Here is an 18,230-nt window from a genome sequence, read left to right on the forward strand (position 1 = left end):
CACTGGACCACATGACTGAACACAGTATCAGTGGACCACATTACTGAACACAGTATCTCTGGACCACATTACTGAACACAGTATCTCTGGACCACATTACTGAACACAGTATCTCTGGACCACATTACTGAACACAGTAACACTGGACCACATTCAGAATCACAGAAACCTCACAGTACAGATAGAGGCCATTTCAGCCCATCGAGCCTGCACCGACACATATCCCACCCGATCCCCATAACCCCTACACCAACACATATCCCACCCTATCCCCGTAACCCCACATATTTAATCCCCCTAACACTAAGGGTCAATTTTTATCATAGCCAATCAACCTAGCCCGCACATCTTTGGACTGTGGGAGGAAACCGGAGCACCCGGAGAAAACCCACGCAAACACGGGGAGAATGTCACACAGTCACCCGAGGCCGGATTCGAACCCGGGTCCCTGGCGCTGTGAGGCAACAGTGCTAACCACTATGCCACCGTCTCTGGACCACATTACTGAACACAGTATCACTGGACCACATTACTGAACACAGTATCTCTGGACCACATTACTGAACACAGTATCACTGGACCACATTACTGAACACAGTATCACTGGACCACATTACTGAACACAGTATCACTGGACCACATTACTGAACACAGTATCTCTGGACCACATTACTGAACACAGTGTAACTGGACCACATTACTGAACACAGTATCTCTGGACCACATTACTGAACACAGTATCACTGGACCACATTACTGAACACAGTACCTCTGGACCACATTACTGAACACAGTATCTCTGGACCACATTACTGAACACAGTATCTCTGGACCACATTACTGAACACAGTATCACTGGACCACATTACTGAACACAGTATCTCTGGACCACATTACTGAACACAGTATCTCTGGACCACATTACTGAACACAGTGTCACTGAACCACATTACTGAACACAGTATCTCTGGACCACATTACTGAACACAGTATCACTGGACCACATTACTGAACACAGTATCTCTGGACCACATTACTGAACACAGTATCACTGGACCACATTACTGAACACAGTATCTCTGGACCACATTACTGAACACAGTATCTCTGGACCACATTACTGAACACAGTATCACTGGACCACATTACTGAACACAGTATCTCTGGACCACATTACTGAACACAGTATCTCTGGACCACATTACTGAACACAGTATCTCTGGACCACATTACTGAACACAGTATCTCTGGACCACATTACTGAACACAGTATCACTGGACCACATTACTGAACACAGTATCTCTGGACCACATTACTGAACACAGTATCACTGGACCACATTACTGAACACAGTATCTCTGGACCACATTACTGAACACAGTATTGCTGGACCAGGTTATTACTGAAACTGAACGCACTGGGGGAGAGTTTCAGTTTTGGGCGTGATCGGTGATCTGGGCTCAAACTGCACTCGTTTTGAGAAGTGTTTTTTTTCTCAAGTTCCCACACAAACTCCTCTGTGTATTGGCAAACATAAAATCTGCCCGGAACCCGCGCTGTTGGGCTGCGCTTTAGAACACGATTTTTTAAAAAACAACTTAAAAAAAAAATTCCTTGATATATTTAAGAGTGGTGATGATGCAATTTGATTAATGCAGCTGAAGATAAAGTTTATCACCAAAAATAAGCATCTTAATCAGAGCGTGCAGTCCAGCACCTGCGAGGAACCCGATTTTTAAATCACTGAAAATGACTTTAAAAAACTATAAAGAACCATTTATTCATTATATTGATGTAAAGACGTAAATTCAAATATATTATATTCAAAAGCTTTTAAACGTGCCTGTTAGTGTCCTTGCACCCGAAACAAACCGCTTCATTTTTGGAGCCTCTTGGAAGGGCCGCAAACGAGCGCAATTAGCGGAAAGTCGCCGTGGTGATTAATTCGATCTGGGGGCGTGGCCAGTTTTGTGGCCGATGTTTTTTAAACCAGCGCAAAAGATCACGGAAACTCGACTTGTGCTGAACGTAAGTTACGCTTAAAATTCATTTGAATTAGTCACAAACATCCCTCGGCTGAACTGCTCGCAGTTAACCGGCCTGTTACCACAAGATACAATTCCACCCGCGTGGAGAGCGGGCGAGGGGAAGGACTGGGCACTGACTGACTGGCTGTCTCGGCACCATTGATGGTATCAGAGGCCAGTGAGGGCTCACGGAACCGCCGATGGAATCAATGCCTTCAGAACAGGGAAGAAAACAAAAACGATGGAGGTAATTGCATCAGTATGGGGTTAGAAGCCTGTAGTACACAGAACTGTGAGCTATACGGTCAGGGCAGGTCACTGACCTGCACGGTGCCCGCGGGGCAGGGCGGCTGGGTCTGGACATGCCACTGCCTGCTCCTGGTGTCCACAACACCCCCCAGGGGAGGCTCCTTTCCTGGGATGCTGTTGTAATAATTGTGCTCCGATGTCTCCTCCTCTTCACCCCAGGCAGACTCCTCACTGCTGGTCATCCTACAATCAACCCAGGCAAGAAACAACCATCAGCTCAGGCACGGAATATTCAGCCGACATTTTTATGGCACGAATTTCCAATATCCTCGTACACGACAGTGACTGAGCTCCAAGATTAGGCTCAATCCCAGCCAGTGCTTTCTTCACAGAATATTCTCAGGAGTACTGCACCACACGGTGGGTCTGTGTCTGTGATTCCCCCACACGGTGATAGGACGGGGGTCTGTGTCTGTGATTCCCTACACGGTGATGGGACGGGGGTCTGTGCCCGTGATTCCCCCACAGGGTGACGGGACGGGGGTCTGTGTCTGTGATTCCCTACACGGTGATGGGACGGGGGTCTGTGCCTGTGATTCCCCCACACGGTGATGGGACGGGGTCTGTGTCTGTGATTCCCCCACAGGGTGATGGGACGGGGTCTGTGCCCGTGATTCCCCCACACGGTGACGGGACGGGGGTCTGTGTCTGTGATTCCCTACACGGTGATGGGACGGGGTCTGTGCCCGTGATTCCCCCACACGGTGACGGGACGGGGGTCTGTGTCTGTGATTTCCCCACACGGTGACGGGACGGGGGTCTGTGCCCGTGATTCCCCCACAGGGTGATGGGACGGGGTCTGTGCCCGTGATTCCCCCACACGGTGACGGGACGGGGGTCTGTGTCTGTGATTCCCCACAGGGTGATGGGACGGGGTCTGTGCCCGTGATTCCCCCACACGGTGACGGGACGGGGGTCTGTGTCTGTGATTTCCCCACACGGTGACGGGATGGGGGTCTGTGCCCGTGATTCCCCCACAGGGTGATGGGACGGGGTCTGTGCCCGTGATTCCCCCACACGGTGATGGGACGGGGGTCTGTGTCTGTGATTCCCCCACACGGTGATGGGACGGGGTCTGTGCCCGTGATTCCCCCACACGGTGACGGGACGGGGGTCTGTGCCTGTGATTTCCCCTGCACGGTGACGGGACGGGGGTTTGTGCCTGTGATTCCCCCCACACGGTGACGGGACGGGGGTCTGTGCCTGTGATTCCCCCCGCACAGTGATGGGATGGGGGTCTGTGCCTGTGATTCCCCCACACGGTGACGGGACGGGGGTCTGTGCCTGTGATTTCCCCTGCACGGTGACGGGACGCGGGTCTGTGCCTGTGATTCCCCTGCACGGTGACGGGACGGGGGTCTGTGCCTGTGATTCCCCCCCCACGGTGACGGGACGGGGGTCTGTGCCTGTGATTCCCCCGCACAGTGATGGGATGGGGGTCTGTGTTTGTGATTCCCCCACACGGTGACGGGACGGGGGTCTGTGCCTGTGATTTACCCTGCACGGTGACGGGACGGGGGTCTGTGCCTGTGATTCCCCCGCACAGTGATGGGATGGGGGTCTGTGTTTGTGATTCCCCCACACGGTGACGGGACGGGGGTCTGTGCCTGTGATTTCCCCTGCACGGTGACGGGACGCGGGTCTGTGCCTGTGATTCCCCCACACGGTGACGGGACGGGGGTCTGTGCCTGTGATTTCCCCTGCACGGTGACGGGACGGGGGTCTGTGTCTGTGATTCCCCCGCACGGTGACGGGACGGGGGTCTGTGCCTGTGATTCCCCCGCACGGTGACGGGACGGGGGTCTGTGCCTGTGATTTCCCCTGCACGGTGACGGGACGGGGGTCTGTGTCTGTGATTCCCCCGCACGGTGACGGGACGGGGGTCTGTGCCTGTGATTCCCCCACACGGTGATAGGACGGGGGTCTGTGTCTACAATTCCCCCGCACGGTGACGGGACGGGGGTCTGTGTCTGTGATTCCCCTGCACAGTGATAGGACGGGGGTCTGTGTCTGTGATTCCCCCACACGGTGATAGGACGGGGGTCTGTGTCTGCGATTCCCCCGCACAGTGACGGGACGGGGGTCTGTGTCTGTGATTCCCCCGCACGGTGACGGGACGGGGGTCTGTGCCTGTGATTCCCCCACACGGTGATAGGACGGGGGTCTGTGTCTGCGATTCCCCCGCACGGTGACGGGACGGGGGTCTGTGTCTGTGATTCCCCTGCACAGTGATAGGACGGGGGTCTGTGTCTGTGATTTCCCCACACGGTGATAGGACGGGGGTCTGTGTCTGTGATTCCCTTGCACAGTGATAGGACGGGGGTCTGTGTCTGTGATTTCCCCACACGGTGATAGGACGGGGGTCTGTGTCTGTGATTTCCCCACACGGTGACGGGACGGGTGTCTGTGTCTGTGATTCCCTTGCACAGTGATAGGATGGGGGTCTGTGTCTGTGATTCCCCCTGCACGGTGACGGGACGGGGGTCTGTGCCTGTGATTCCCCCACACGGTGATAGGACGGGGGTCTGTGTCTGTGATTCCCCCGCACGGTGACGGGACGGGGGTCTGTGTCTGTGATTCCCCTGCACAGTGATAGGACGGGGGTCTGTGTCTGTGATTTCCCCACACGGTGACGGGACGGGGGTCTGTGTCTGTGATTCCCCCGCACAGTGACGGGACGCGGGTCTGTGTCTGTGATTCCCCCGCACGGTGACGGGACGCGGGTCTGTGCCTGTGATTCCCCCCGCACAGTGATGGGATGGGGGTCTGTGTTTGTGATTCCCCCGCACGGTGACGGGACGCGGGTCTGTGTCTGTGATTCCCCCGCACGGTGACGGGACGCGGGTCTGTGCCTGTGATTCCCCCCGCACAGTGATGGGATGGGGGTCTGTGCCTGTGATTCCCCCCGCACAGTGATGGGATGGGGGTCTGTGCCTGTGATTCCCCCGCACAGTGATGGGATGGGGGTCTGTGTTTGTGATTCCCCCGCACGGTGACGGGACGCGGGTCTGTGTCTGTGATTCCCCCGCACAGTGATGGGATGGGGGTGTGCCTGTGATTCCCCCGCACGGTGACGGGACGGGGGTCTGTGTCTGTGATTCCCCCGCACGGTGACGGGACGGGGGTCTGTGTCTGCGATTCCCCCGCACGGTGACGGGACGCGGGTCTGTGTCTGTGATTCCCCCGCACGGTGACGGGACGCGGGTCTGTGCCTGTGATTCCCCCCGCACAGTGATGGGATGGGGGTCTGTGCCTGTGATTCCCCCCGCACAGTGACGGGACGCGGGTCTGTGCCTGTGATTCCCCCCGCACAGTGATGGGATGGGGGTTTGTGCCTGTGATTCCCCCGCACGGTGACGGGACGCGGGTCTGTGCCTGTGATTCCCCCCGCACAGTGATGGGATGGGGGTCTGTGTTTGTGATTCCCCCGCACGGTGACGGGACGCGGGTCTGTGTCTGTGATTCCCCCGCACGGTGACGGGACGCGGGTCTGTGTCTGTGATTCCCCCGCACGGTGACGGGACGCGGGTCTGTGTCTGTGATTCCCCCGCACGGTGACGGGACGCGGGTCTGTGTCTGTGATTCCCCCGCATGGTGACGGGACGGGGGTCTGTGTCTGTGATTCCCCCGCACGGTGACGGGACGGGGGTCTGTGTCTGCGATTCCCCCGCACGGTGACGGGATGGGGGTCTGTGCCTGTGATTCCCCCGCACGGTGATGGGATGGGGGTCTGTGTCTGCGATTCCCCCGCACGGTGATGGGATGGGGGTCTGTGTCTGTGATTCCCCCGCACAGTGATGGGATGGGGGTCTGTGTCTGTGATTCCCCCGCACGGTGATGGGATGGGGGTCTGTGTCTGCGATTCCCCCGCACGGTGATGGGATGGGGGTCTGTGTCTGTGATTCCCCTGCACGGTGATGGGATGGGGGTCTGTGTCTGTGATTCCCCCGCACGGTGACGGGACGGGGGTCTGTGTCTGTGATTCCCCCGCACGGTGACGGGACGGGGGTCTGTGTCTGTGATTCCCCTATACGGTGAGCTCCTTATTTCAAGCATGTTGCTTTGGGCTGTGACTAACTGGAGCCAGTCAATGTCTCAAATGCAGAGAGAAAGACAACAGCCTCTTAATTCCATGTGCACTTGCCACATGGGAGCTCAGTAACTCTGTCTCCTAATAGCGACCCCCTGCCTTCCTTTGTTGGAGAGTGAGAAAAGCAGAGGAAACAAACCCGAACCATCTCAGTCAACACCTCCCAGGCCGGCCGGTCATGGACAGAGGGCAAGAGATGTGGATCAAAGAAGGTGGGGGTTCGATAAATATCACTGCTCAAAATCGTCTTTCTCATTGCAATATGACCAATCCCGATCATACAGCTTTAGTTGGTGGATGTGATTTATTACCAACCAGATGGAACCGGTACCCCGCTGAGAGTCGGCAACTTCAGGAGAGGAGGGGACCCGTACCCCAGTGAGAGTCGGCACCTTCAGGAGGGGAGGGGACCCGTACCCCAGTGAGAGTCGGCACCTTCAGGAGGGGAGGGGACCCGTACCCCAGTGAGAGTCGGCACCTTCAGGAGGGGAGGGGACCCGTACCCCAGTGAGAGTCGGCACCTTCAGGAGAGGAGGGGACCCGTACCCCAGTGAGAGTCAGCACCTTCAGGAGAGGAGGGGACCCATACCCCAGTGAGAGTCAGCACCTTCAGGAGAGGAGGGGACCCGTACCCCAGTGAGAGTCAGCACCTTCAGGAGAGGAGGGGAACCGTACCCCGCTGAGAGTCGGCACCTTCAGGAGAGGAGGGGACCCGTACCCCAGTGAGAGTCAGCACCTTCAGGAGAGGAGGGGACCCGTACCCCAGTGAGAGTCAGCACCTTCAGGAGAGGAGGGGACCCGTACCCCAGTGAGAGTCAGCACCTTCAGGAGAGGAGGGGACCCGTACCCCAGTGAGAGTCAGCACCTTCAGGAGAGGAGGGGACCCGTACCCCAGTGAGAGTCAGCACCTTCAGGAGAGGAGGGGACCCGTACCCCAGTGAGAGTCAGCACCTTCAGGAGAGGAGGGGACCCGTACCCCAGTGAGAGTCAGCACCTTCAGGAGAGGAGGTGAGCCGTACACCAGTGAGAGTCAGCACCTTCAGGAGAGGAGGGGACCCGTACCCCAGTGAGAGTCAGCAGTTTCAGGAGAGGAAGGGACCCGTACCCCAGTGAGAATCAACAGCATCAGGAGAGGAGGGGGACCCGTACCCCAGTGAGAGTCAGCACCTTCAGGAGAGATGGGGACCCGTACCCCAGAGAGAGTCAGCGCCTTCAGGAGGGGAGGGGACCCGTACCCCAGTGAGAGTCAGCACCTTCAGGAGAGGAGGGGACCCGTACCCCAGTGAGAGTCAGGAGAGAAATACAGCAACTGGGGACAAAACTGGCAGCTTTAAGTATAACGATCGGGTTGATTTGTTTGGTTCACTGCTCGCGACTGAATCACACAGGCTCAGAGCGACTTTACCTGTCGAGCGGGGTGACCAGCTTCGGCGGGCTGTGGAGATATTGTTTGAACCTCAGTTCGAAGGCCTGTCCAATCGTGCTGATGACAGTCTGTGCTAAGCCCTCACAGCACTCCAGAATGTGACAGGCTGCAGGACATTAAGACAAGGCTCAGTTAGTCTGCGTGCATTACACTGTCCAGCTAAACATCCTCATTAACACACAATCGCAGTGTCATTTATTAAATCTCATGCTCGTGGCGTGCTCTTCATTTCCCACTTCCTGATGTATGATTTTCGGCAACCTTGTATCAATATCTAGATTCGAAACAGAGCTGTCGGGCTGCAGTCGCACTGCCGAAGTCGCTGTGGCACTTCCCCATCGTGTCTCCCGACTGCCTCCTCCGTCTCTGGGCCCATAACTTGCCCCATTGCCTGATTCTCTGACCGGCTCCTCGTGTCCCTATCCAACTCTTCCAGACCCGCCTCGCCCCTCCCTATCTCAGTAAACCCTCCCAGATCTCTACACTCCTCCAATTCCGGCCTCTTGAGCATCCCCGATTTCCATCGCTCCACCACTGGCGGCCGTGCCTTCAGCTGCCTGGAATTCCCTCCCTAAACCTCTCCGCCTCTCTCCTCCTGTGAGACGCTCCTTAAAACCCACCTCTTGGACTGAGCTTTTGGTCACCAGTCCCAATATCTCCTGTGGCTCGGTGTCACACTTTGTTTGATAATCGCTCCTGTGAAGCGCCTTGGGGCGTTTTACTATGCTAAAGGCGCTATATAAATGCAAGTTGTTGTTGTTGTAAACACTCACCTCTCTGGTTTACGGGATCCTTTGCTACATAGGCAACGTAATCCGTGGTATCCTGCACGGGAAGAGGTCCAATTAGCAACTGGTTTCTAGCGACGCTCAAAATTCAGGAGGAACATCCAACCGGATCGGGCATTTCATGCTGCGAGAGTTTGGTAAATGTGTCGCGGTTCAGAACCGAGGCGGTGGGTCGAGGGAAGTCAGCGACTCTCACATTTCAGTGACATTCCTTCCACTGGTATTTCGATGAAGGAACAAACCCGCTTAAAACTGCAGGTCAACGGGTTAACGGACGGGTCAACGGGTCAATGGGTCAACGGGTCAACTCCTCCATTAAATTAGCAGCCTGAGGAATTTCATGCCAACACGGTAAGTATTCCCGGACCAACGTTTGCAGAATAGGGGTCGTTCCGTAATCCGGGGTTCGGGAGATTGGGGTACCCAGTCTATTCTGACTCCTCCCCTGGCCAGCGCAGAGTTCACTGATCTCACCCAGTGTGGCACGAATTCAGGAATCCTCCTGGGCTGCAGATCAACCAGCGTTGCTGCTGCTGATCTCAATCCAGCGAGAGTGAACACACGGGCGTCAGAGCAAGGCTGGGTCCGGCTCAGCTGCGATGCCCCCCATGATCAACCAACCTGCCGTCGCTCACTGCCTCCAACAGGAGGAATAGCCGCATGTGCAAGGTTGGGGATGGGGGGGATCACTGAGCACAGGCATTAGACTCTGTCTACAGAGGGGAGAAAAATCAGAGACCAGAGCCAGCGGCCTCGACACACAGACCCCGACCCCCGGGCCCCCCGACGCACGGGCACACCGACCCCCCGACGCACCGACCCCCCTGACACCCCCGACGTACGGGCCCCCCGACGCACCGACCCCCCCGACACCCCGACCCCCGGCACACGGATCCCGCGACACCCCGACCCCCCGCGACACACCGACCCCCACCCGACCCCCCCGACACACCGACCCCCGCCCGACACACCGACCCCCGCCCGACATGACACACCGGGCCCCCCGACACACCGACCAGTGACTGAGCTAGGTTACTCCGCTCCCCAGAGAGGGGTTTGACTAATAGAATGGGTCGATTTAAACGGAGGGCTCTGTAACGATGAGCAGCTATGGGGGGGAGAGTCGCAGACGGTGTCAGGTCGAGGGGCTCCTTACCGTGTCCCCACCTGATGCGAAGGAGATGGACTGCATGTGATGGTTCGCGATGACCTGTGATTGAAACACACAAAACATTTCACTGAACAGACAGCCTGAAACTCTCAGCCCTATGGGAAGAACAAACGCATCAACACATGGACACTGGCTTCCCCGACCCCTCGCTCCCACACACACCCAGCGCAAAGCAAGGCTCCTTCGTACTGTGCAACAATGTTCAGGTTTCTGGAGGAGTTCTCTCTGGGAAGCTGAAACTCAGGTTCAATTCAGACCGAGACTATAATTCATTCTATTCCTTCCCTTATGTCTGCGTGTGCAGGAGGCCCTTTGGCTCTCTGTGCCTGTCTGCCTATGTCTGAGTGTCTGAGTGTGTGAGTGAGTAAATAGTGAGTGAATGAGTGAATAGTGAGTGAGTGTGTGAAGAGTGAGTGTGAGTGCGTGTCTCCGTCTTCTCTGTTTTTTCCCTTTTTTAATGCAGCTCGTCTGTAATTTTATCCAGTTCTGACGAAGAGTCTCCACTTGAAACATCGGCCCCTCTGTGTATTGATTTCTTTGTGGGTTCAATGATGAGACATTTATGAAAGAGAATGTCTTTTAATCTAAAGCTTGTTCAACTCTTTATACAGCTTTACAGGAGACACGATGCTAGTGATGCATCTAGAATGAAACCGAAACTAAACTAAACTGCCTTGCTTGTCTCGGTCACATGCCCTCTGCTGGTCAGGCACAAGCAATCAATACATGCAATTATGCTGGTAAGGCATGATAATCAAACAGGCAAATAACATCACTATTTGCGGATATCATTACATCTCTCTTTCTTAAAACAAAAGTATTTTACTTTTAACTAACAACATGTTTTCTTTGTATTAATCTGCATTTTAACTGTAACACTTAATGAACTTACATTATCATTATCATGATCAAGGTTTTTTAACCTTGCTTTGTGTGTTCACATGAAATATGTAAATGCACTAGAACTTGAAGAAAGAATAAGATAACATTACTTCCTTCTATAACAATAGTCCTTAAATTTGCTCAATGAGTCTCTCAGGAGGCTTCACGTGTCTTGAGGATTTTCTGATTGATTGTCCTTGAATCTGAGTTGTTGCCTCAGATGATTGGTTCTCAGCTGTGTGATCAGGTTGTTCACCAGTATCAGTCTCTTGACCTGCTGTGGCTGGTCCCAGGAGAAGATCTCGACGATTTCTTCTCAGAACAGCACCCTCATCTGTCTGAATGGTGTATGATCTTGGTTGAACTTCACTCAGGACAGTTCCCTTCTGAGTCCATGTGTTTGTTTTGTCTTTGAACCTTACTTGGTCACCAGTGTGGAGTTCAGGTAGGTTTTGTGTTCCTCTGTCATAGTAGTACTTTTGCTTTTCTTTCTGTTGTTCTTTGAACTTCCTCACTTTCTCCCCCTCTTTTGTTTTCAGGAGGTTCTCCGGGATGGGTAGGTTTGACCTTAGCCGACGTCCCATCAGGAGCTGGGCTGGTGACATACCACACTCGAGCGGCGTTGTGCGGTATACAAGCATGCTTTGGTAGAAGTCAGTTCCACTGTCTTTTGCCTTGTACATCAGTCTTTTCACTGTCTGGACCGATTTTTCCACTAGTCCATTGGACTGTGGATAGTGAGGACTTGACGTTGTGTGGACAAAGTCCCACTCTTTGGCAAAGTGTCGGAAACTTGCATTGTAAAACTGAGGTCCGTTGTCTGTGAAGACCTCGCTTGCCACGCCATGTCTGGAGAATATGGCTTTCATACATGTTATCACAGCATCTGCAGTGGTGGTGTGCAGTCTACAAACCTCTGGATACAGGGAGTAATAGTCTGTGACTACAAGATAGTCCTTCCCTTGACATACGAATAGGTCAGCGCCTACCTTCTGGTAAGGTCTGTCTGGCGCTGGGTGTGGCTTTAGTGGTTCGACCGGATTGCTTGCTCGATATTTCAGGCATATTGTGCAGTTTGACACCTCATTTGTCACATCTTGGTTGATTCGTGGCCAGTACATCACCTCTCGTGCTCTTTTCTTACACTTCTCGATTCCCAGATGTCCTCCATGGATCTTTTTTTAACATCTCTTTTCTCAGACTCTTTGGGATAACTATTTTACTTCCTTTGTAGATGATGTCTTCGACCACTGATAGTTCTGCCCTGCAGTTCCAGTACTCTGCCATGTCAGGTGAGCAGTCTTGCTTCATGTTGGGCCATCCATCCAAGATGCTTTTCCTCAGTCGTCTCATTGTTTCATCTTTGTTTGTCTCATTCTTTATGAGCTCCATTTTTGCATCTGCTATGGGCAGTGCACTTGTGATCATGTCCACGTAGGCGTTCACTTTTTCATCCATTGTGGTGTTTGCGGGCTCACTTGGGTCTATAGCTCTGGACAACGTGTCTGCTGTATACATCAGCTTACCCGGTGTGTACGCAACATTCAGTGTATAGCATTGCAGCCTGATCATCATTCTTTGTATTCTAAGCGGACAGCTATTTAGTGGCTTTTGGAACAATGCAATCAAGGGCTTATGGTCAGTCTCTACACTGATTGCTTGTCCTGACACAAACTGGTGAAATCTTTCACAGGCGTATGTGATGCTGAGCAGCTCCTTTTCTATTTGAGCATATCACGTCTCCGCGTCGGTCATTGAGCGCGATGCATATGCAACAGGTTGCCAGTAGCCATATTGTTGCAGAAGAACGGCACCGAGCCCACTCTGTGATGCATCTGATGATATCTTGATGGGTCTCGCTGGGTCATAAAACCTCAGAACTGGTTCCTCTGTGAGCAGTTTCTTTAGATCGCTCCATGACTTCTCATGCTCGTGATTCCATTCCCATTCTATGTTCTTTTCAGTTAGTCTTCTCAGTGGCGCCATCTTTTCTGAGAGGTTGGATATGAATTTCCCCATGTAGTTGATCATTCCATTAAACCTCTGCACGTCCTTTTTGCATTGTGGCTTTGGCATATTCTCAATGGCGGACACCTTTCTGGGATCTGGTCTGATGCCCTCACTGCTAAGGATATCTCCCACGAATGTCAGTTCTGTCACCCCGAGCTGGCATTTCTCTCTATTCAGCTTCAGGTTTGTTTTCCTTGTTGCTTCCAGCACTTTTTTCAGTCTCTCGTCATGCTCAGTTCTTGTGGTTCCCCATACTATGATGTCATCCATTGATGTATCAACTCCCTCCAGGTGCTCATAGATCATATGGATAGTTTTGTGATACACTTCAGGAGCTGAGGCAATGCCAAATGGTAACCTTAGGAATCTGTATCTGCCAAATGGACTGTTGAACGTGCACAGTCTTGAGCTTGCTTCGTCCAATTTCATCTGCCAAAATCCTGATGATGCATCTAACTTGCTGAAATACTTTGCATTTGCAAACTGTGCCATGATTTCCTCACGTGTAGGAAGCTTGAAGTGCTCTCTCTTTATTGCTCTGTTTAGATCTCTTGGATCCAGGCAAATTCTGAGCTTTCCATTCTTTTTGTCCACTACGACGAGGGAACTCACCTACTCAGTTGGCTCATCTATCTTCTGAATCACGTTCAGGCTTTCCATCCTGTCCAACTCTGCCTTCAGTTGCTTTTGAAGAGCAAACGGGACTTTTCTGCATGGATGTATGACCGGTGTCATACTTTTATCTACTCTGATCGTGTGTTCTCCTGGAATGCAGCCTTAAATAGGTCATTGTACTCTTTCATGAGTTCATCATAGACTGTCTCTCCTTCGCTTTCCACAACGAGGACTCTCTTTACCAGGTTCAGTCTCTCACAGGCTTTTAAATCTAGTATGGCTTGCACATCCTTTGGCACCACGATTAATGCTAGCGTGTGCTCTCTGTCCTTGTGTGTTACTTTGACAATGCATCTTCCTTTCACTGGTATATCAGTACCTGAGTATCCTGTCACTTTCACTTTTATTCCATGTATCTTTGGTCTGGGTCTAATTTTCTTAAAATCAGTCTCTGATATCACATTAACTTGTGCTCCAGTATCCAATTTAAATGGAATGTGTATGTCATTCACTTTTAGTGTCAACATCCAGTCTCTTTCTTCTTTTTTGTTTTCAGACACAACATCTACATTGAACTCCTCTATCTCGCTTTCATCTACTGCATGGACCTTGCTTTGTTGCGCTTGGTTCTTGCAGCAATGGGCATAATGGTTGTTTTTGTTGCATCTATTGCATGTTTTACCATATGCTGGACACTTTCTTGGTGTATGCTGTGTACCGCATCGACTACATGTCTTTCGATTGTCCCTTTCATTTTCGTTCGCTGGCCACGCCTCTTTTTTCACGTTGGCGCTCGTTTTGTTAAACGGTTTGTATCCGTTCTTTCTCACTGCATCCACGTTGCAGCTATTGTCACTGAACAGCTCCTTTGCCTGCAACTTCACAGTCTCTGTAGCCCTACACAGTGCTATGGCTTTTCCCAGGTCTAGATCTTGCTCTCTTAGCAGTCTTTCCCTTCGACCCTTATTTGGAATACCACACACCAGTCTGTCTTTTATCAGCGAGTCTGTCAGTCCCCCAAATTCACACGATTTGCTTCGGTTTCTCAGTTCAGTCACATACTGATCAATAGTCTCACCCGTTTTCTGTACACGTGAAAAATCTGTGCCTCTCAAATGTCACGTTACGTTTAGGTATGCAGTAGGCCTCAAACTGTTCCATTATTTTATCTAGCTTCATTTTGTCTCCATCAGCAGCGAATGTGAAGTTATTATACACCTCCAGCGCTTCATCACCCACGACATGTAAGAACAGTGACGATTTCTTTTTATTACTTTTCTCATCAGCTCCGATTGCTGATAAATACAAACCCACACGTTGTTTGAACCTTCTCCAATTTTCAGCCACATTACCTGTCATCTGAAGCATCGCCGGTGGGAGTAAACCTTCCATTTTTCACTTCGTTAGCTATTCTCTAATGGTAAGTAACGATGTTCTCTTTTGGCTTGCTAATCTGTGGAGAGCTGATTTAACTTCAGATTTTTTCTTTTCATCTCTTTCAATCACTTCTGACACCATGTATTGATTTCTTTGTGGGTTCAATGACGAGACATTTATGAAAGAGAATGTCTTTTAATCTAAAGCTTGTTCAACTCTTTATACAGCTTTACAGGAGACACGATGCTAGTGATGCATCTAGAACGAAACCGAAACTAAACTAAACTGCCTTGCTTGTCTCGGTCACATGCCCTCTGCTGGTCAGGCACAAGCAATCAATACATGCAATTATGCTGGTAAGGCATGATAATCAAACAGGCAAATAACATCACTATTTGCAGATATCATTACACTCTGCTCGCTCCACGGACACTGACTGACCCGGCTGGGCGTTACCAGCATTTCCTGTTTTTATTTATGGACAGATTCAGTCTGCACTCCCTCATCTCCCACTCCCCCTCCTTCCACCCATTACCTGCCCCCTCCCTCATGGCACATGGGATTGGGGGCAAGGTATTGACTTGGATAGAGAACTGGTTGGCAGACAGCAAGCAAAGAGTTGGAATAAATGGCTCTTTTTCCGAGTGGCAGGCAGTGACTAGTGGGGTACCGCAGGGATTGGTCCTTGGACCCCAGCTATTCACAATATATATTAATGATCTGGACGATAGAGCTAGATGTAATATCTCCAAGTTTGCAGACGACACAAAGCTGGGTGGGCGTGTGTGCTGTGAGGAGGATGCCGAGAAACTCCAGTATGATTTGGACAGGTTGGGTGATTGGGCGGAAGCATGGCAGATGCAATATAACGTGGATAAATGCGAGGTTATCCACTTTGGTGTCAAAAACAGGAAGGCAGATTATTATCTGAACGGCAATAGATTGGGAGAAGGGGAAGTGCAACGAGACCTGGGCGTCCTTGTGCACCAGTCGCTGAAGGTAAGCATGCAGGTGCAGCAGGCGGTTAAGAAGGCAAATGGTATGTTGGCCTTCGTAGCGAAAGGGTTTGAGTACAGGAACAAGGATGTCTTGCTGCAGTTATACAGGGCCTTGGTGAGACCACACCTTGAGTATTGTGTGCAGTTTTGGTTGCCTTATCTGAGGAAGGATGTTCTTGCCATGGAAGGAGTTCAGCGAAGATTCACCAGACTGATACCTGGGATGGCAGGAATGACGTATGAGGAGAGATTGGGTCGATTGGGCTTGTACTCGCTGGAGTTTAGAAGAATGAGAGGGGATCTCATTGAAACTTATAAAATTCTAACAGGACTGGACAGACTAGATGCAGGAAGGATGTTCCCGATGGTGGGGAGTCCAGAACCAGTGGTCACAGTCTAAGGATAAGGGGTAAGCCATTTCGGACAGAGATGAGGAGGAATTTCTTCACCCAGAGAGTGGTGAACCTGTGGAATTCTCTACCACAGAAGGCAGTAGAGGTCAATTCATTAAATATATTCAAGAAGGAGTTGGATATATTTCTTAAAGCTAAAGGGATCAAGGGATATGGGGAGAAGGCAAGGACAGGGAACTGAATTTGGATGATCAGCCATGATCTCATTGAATGGCGGAGCAGGCTCGAGGGGCTGAATGGCCTACTCCTGCTCCTATCTTCTATGTTTCCCTCACAGCCCCCTCCCCCCACACCCCTTGCCTCACTCGCCTCCCCCGCTCTCTGCCCACTCCACCACCCCCTCCTTCGCCACCCCCCGCCCCCGCCCCTCTCCCCCCTCGTCCCGCTCCCGACCCCACCACCTCCCCCGCCCTCGTACCGCTCCTGCCCCCGCAACCTCCCCCTCCCCGCTCCCACCCCACGGTGCCTCTTTACCTGCCTGGTGGTGGGCAGTGCCAGGTTTAACCCTTCGATGGAGATGTTGACAGTGATGCTCATCCCAGCAAATCTCAGGTTGCTCCTCCCGAGGACCGATTGCAGGTATTGATTCGAAGGCTAAAAGACACGAGGAAATAAATATCTCAGTCCCAACAGTCGGGAGATAACTAGCGGCTACCCAGGATAACTAGCTGCTTGCCAGACAGCAAGCACTCAGTGTCTGTGGAACCCGTACCCCAGTGAGAGTCAGTGTCTGTGGAACCCGTACCCCAGTGAGAGTCAGTGTCTGTGGAACCCGTACCCCAGTGAGAGTCAGTGTCCGTGGGATCCGTACCCCAGTGAGAGTCAGTGTCTGTGGAACCCGTACCCCAGTGAGAGTCAGTGTCTGTGGAACCCGTACCCCAGTGAGAGTCAGTGTGTGTGGAACCCGTACCCCAGTGAGAGTCAGTGTGTGTGGAACCCGTACCCCAGTGAGAGTCAGTGCCTGTGGAACCCGTACCCCAGTGAGAGTCAGTGTCTGTGGAACCCGTACCCCAGTGAGAGTCACTGCCTGTGGAACCCGTACCCCAGTGAGAGTCAGTGTGTGTGGAACCCATACCCCAGTGAGAGTCAGTGTGTGTGGAACCCGTACCCCAGTGAGTCAGTGTCTGTGGAACCCGTACCCCAGTGAGAGTCAGTGTCTGTGGAACCTGTACCCCAGTGAGAGTCAGTGTCTGTGGAACCCGTACCCCAGTGAGAGTCAGTGTGTGTGGAAACTGTGCCCCAGTGAGAGTCAGTGTCTGTGGAACCTGTACCCCAGTGAGAGTCAGTGTCTGTGGAACCCGTACCCCAGTGAGAGTCAGACCCCCTCGCTTGTAGCAATGGGAATCATGGATCACCAGCATCCAATGGGAGTATTGGTCATCGGGTAAAATAAACAGGAGAACATCGCGCGGAGTGTGAGCACCAATCCCGGGACCCCCAGCACCAATCCCGGGACCCCCAGCAGGTATCAGATCCCCTCTTCACCTCGTCAATGTACTGAGGCGAAACAGGCCAGCCCTCCCGACCACCCAGAGTAAAGTGAATGAGACACTATTGCTTGCTCGCTCTCGGTGTAGTTTTGTACCTTCTTCTTCCAATCCGCTTTCACTCCAGGCACCGCTTCATGCAGCCGATTAATGGCTTCCCTACAGGGGAAAAATAATTCGGGTTATAAAATCCAGCTCAGAATAACAGAACCAGCTGGGCGATTTCCCCTCTGTAGCCCAGGCACTGAGCCCAGTGTGACCGAGCCCCAGTGTGACCGAGCCCCAGTGTGACCGAGCCCAGTGTGACCGAGCCCCAGCGTGACCGAGCCCCAGCGTGACCGAGCCCCAGCGTGACCGAGCCCAGTGTGACCGAGCCCAGTGTGACCGAGCCCCAGTGTGACCGAGCCCAGTGTGACCGAGCCCCAGTGTGACCGAGCCCCAGTGTGACCGAGCCCCAGTGTGACCGAGCCCCAGTGTGACCGAGCCCCAGTGTGACCGAGCCCAGTGTGACCGAGCCCAGTGTGACCGAGCCCAGTGTGACCGAGCCCAGTGTGACCGAGCCCCAGCGTGACCGAGCCCAGTGTGACCGAGCCCCAGCGTGACCGAGCCCCAGTGTGACCGAGCCCAGTGTGACCG

The 18,230-nt window shown here is 52.7% G+C and overlaps 1 protein-coding gene across 2 annotated transcripts in view; it reads right to left on the bottom strand.

Moving 5' to 3' along the window:
* shc2 (SHC (Src homology 2 domain containing) transforming protein 2) overlaps positions 1-18,230 on the bottom strand; it is a 52,551-nt gene that overhangs the window by 9,533 nt on the left and 24,788 nt on the right. For both annotated transcript variants that reach the window (XM_086004331.1, XM_086004332.1), the window contains exons 3-8: positions 17,693-17,753; positions 16,582-16,701; positions 9,798-9,851; positions 8,627-8,678; positions 7,833-7,959; positions 2,352-2,520 (exon numbers count right to left, since the gene is read on the bottom strand). In XM_086004331.1, coding sequence (XP_085860457.1) covers positions 2,352-2,520; positions 7,833-7,959; positions 8,627-8,678; positions 9,798-9,851; positions 16,582-16,701; positions 17,693-17,753 — 583 coding nt within the window. The remainder of the gene's footprint in view (positions 1-2,351; positions 2,521-7,832; positions 7,960-8,626; positions 8,679-9,797; positions 9,852-16,581; positions 16,702-17,692; positions 17,754-18,230) is intronic.

The sequence above is a fragment of the Somniosus microcephalus genome, chromosome 13, assembly GCF_052327205.1.
Source record: "Somniosus microcephalus isolate GS21.2 chromosome 13, FLI_Smic_1.0, whole genome shotgun sequence".
NCBI classification, from domain to species: domain Eukaryota; kingdom Metazoa; phylum Chordata; class Chondrichthyes; order Squaliformes; family Somniosidae; genus Somniosus; species Somniosus microcephalus.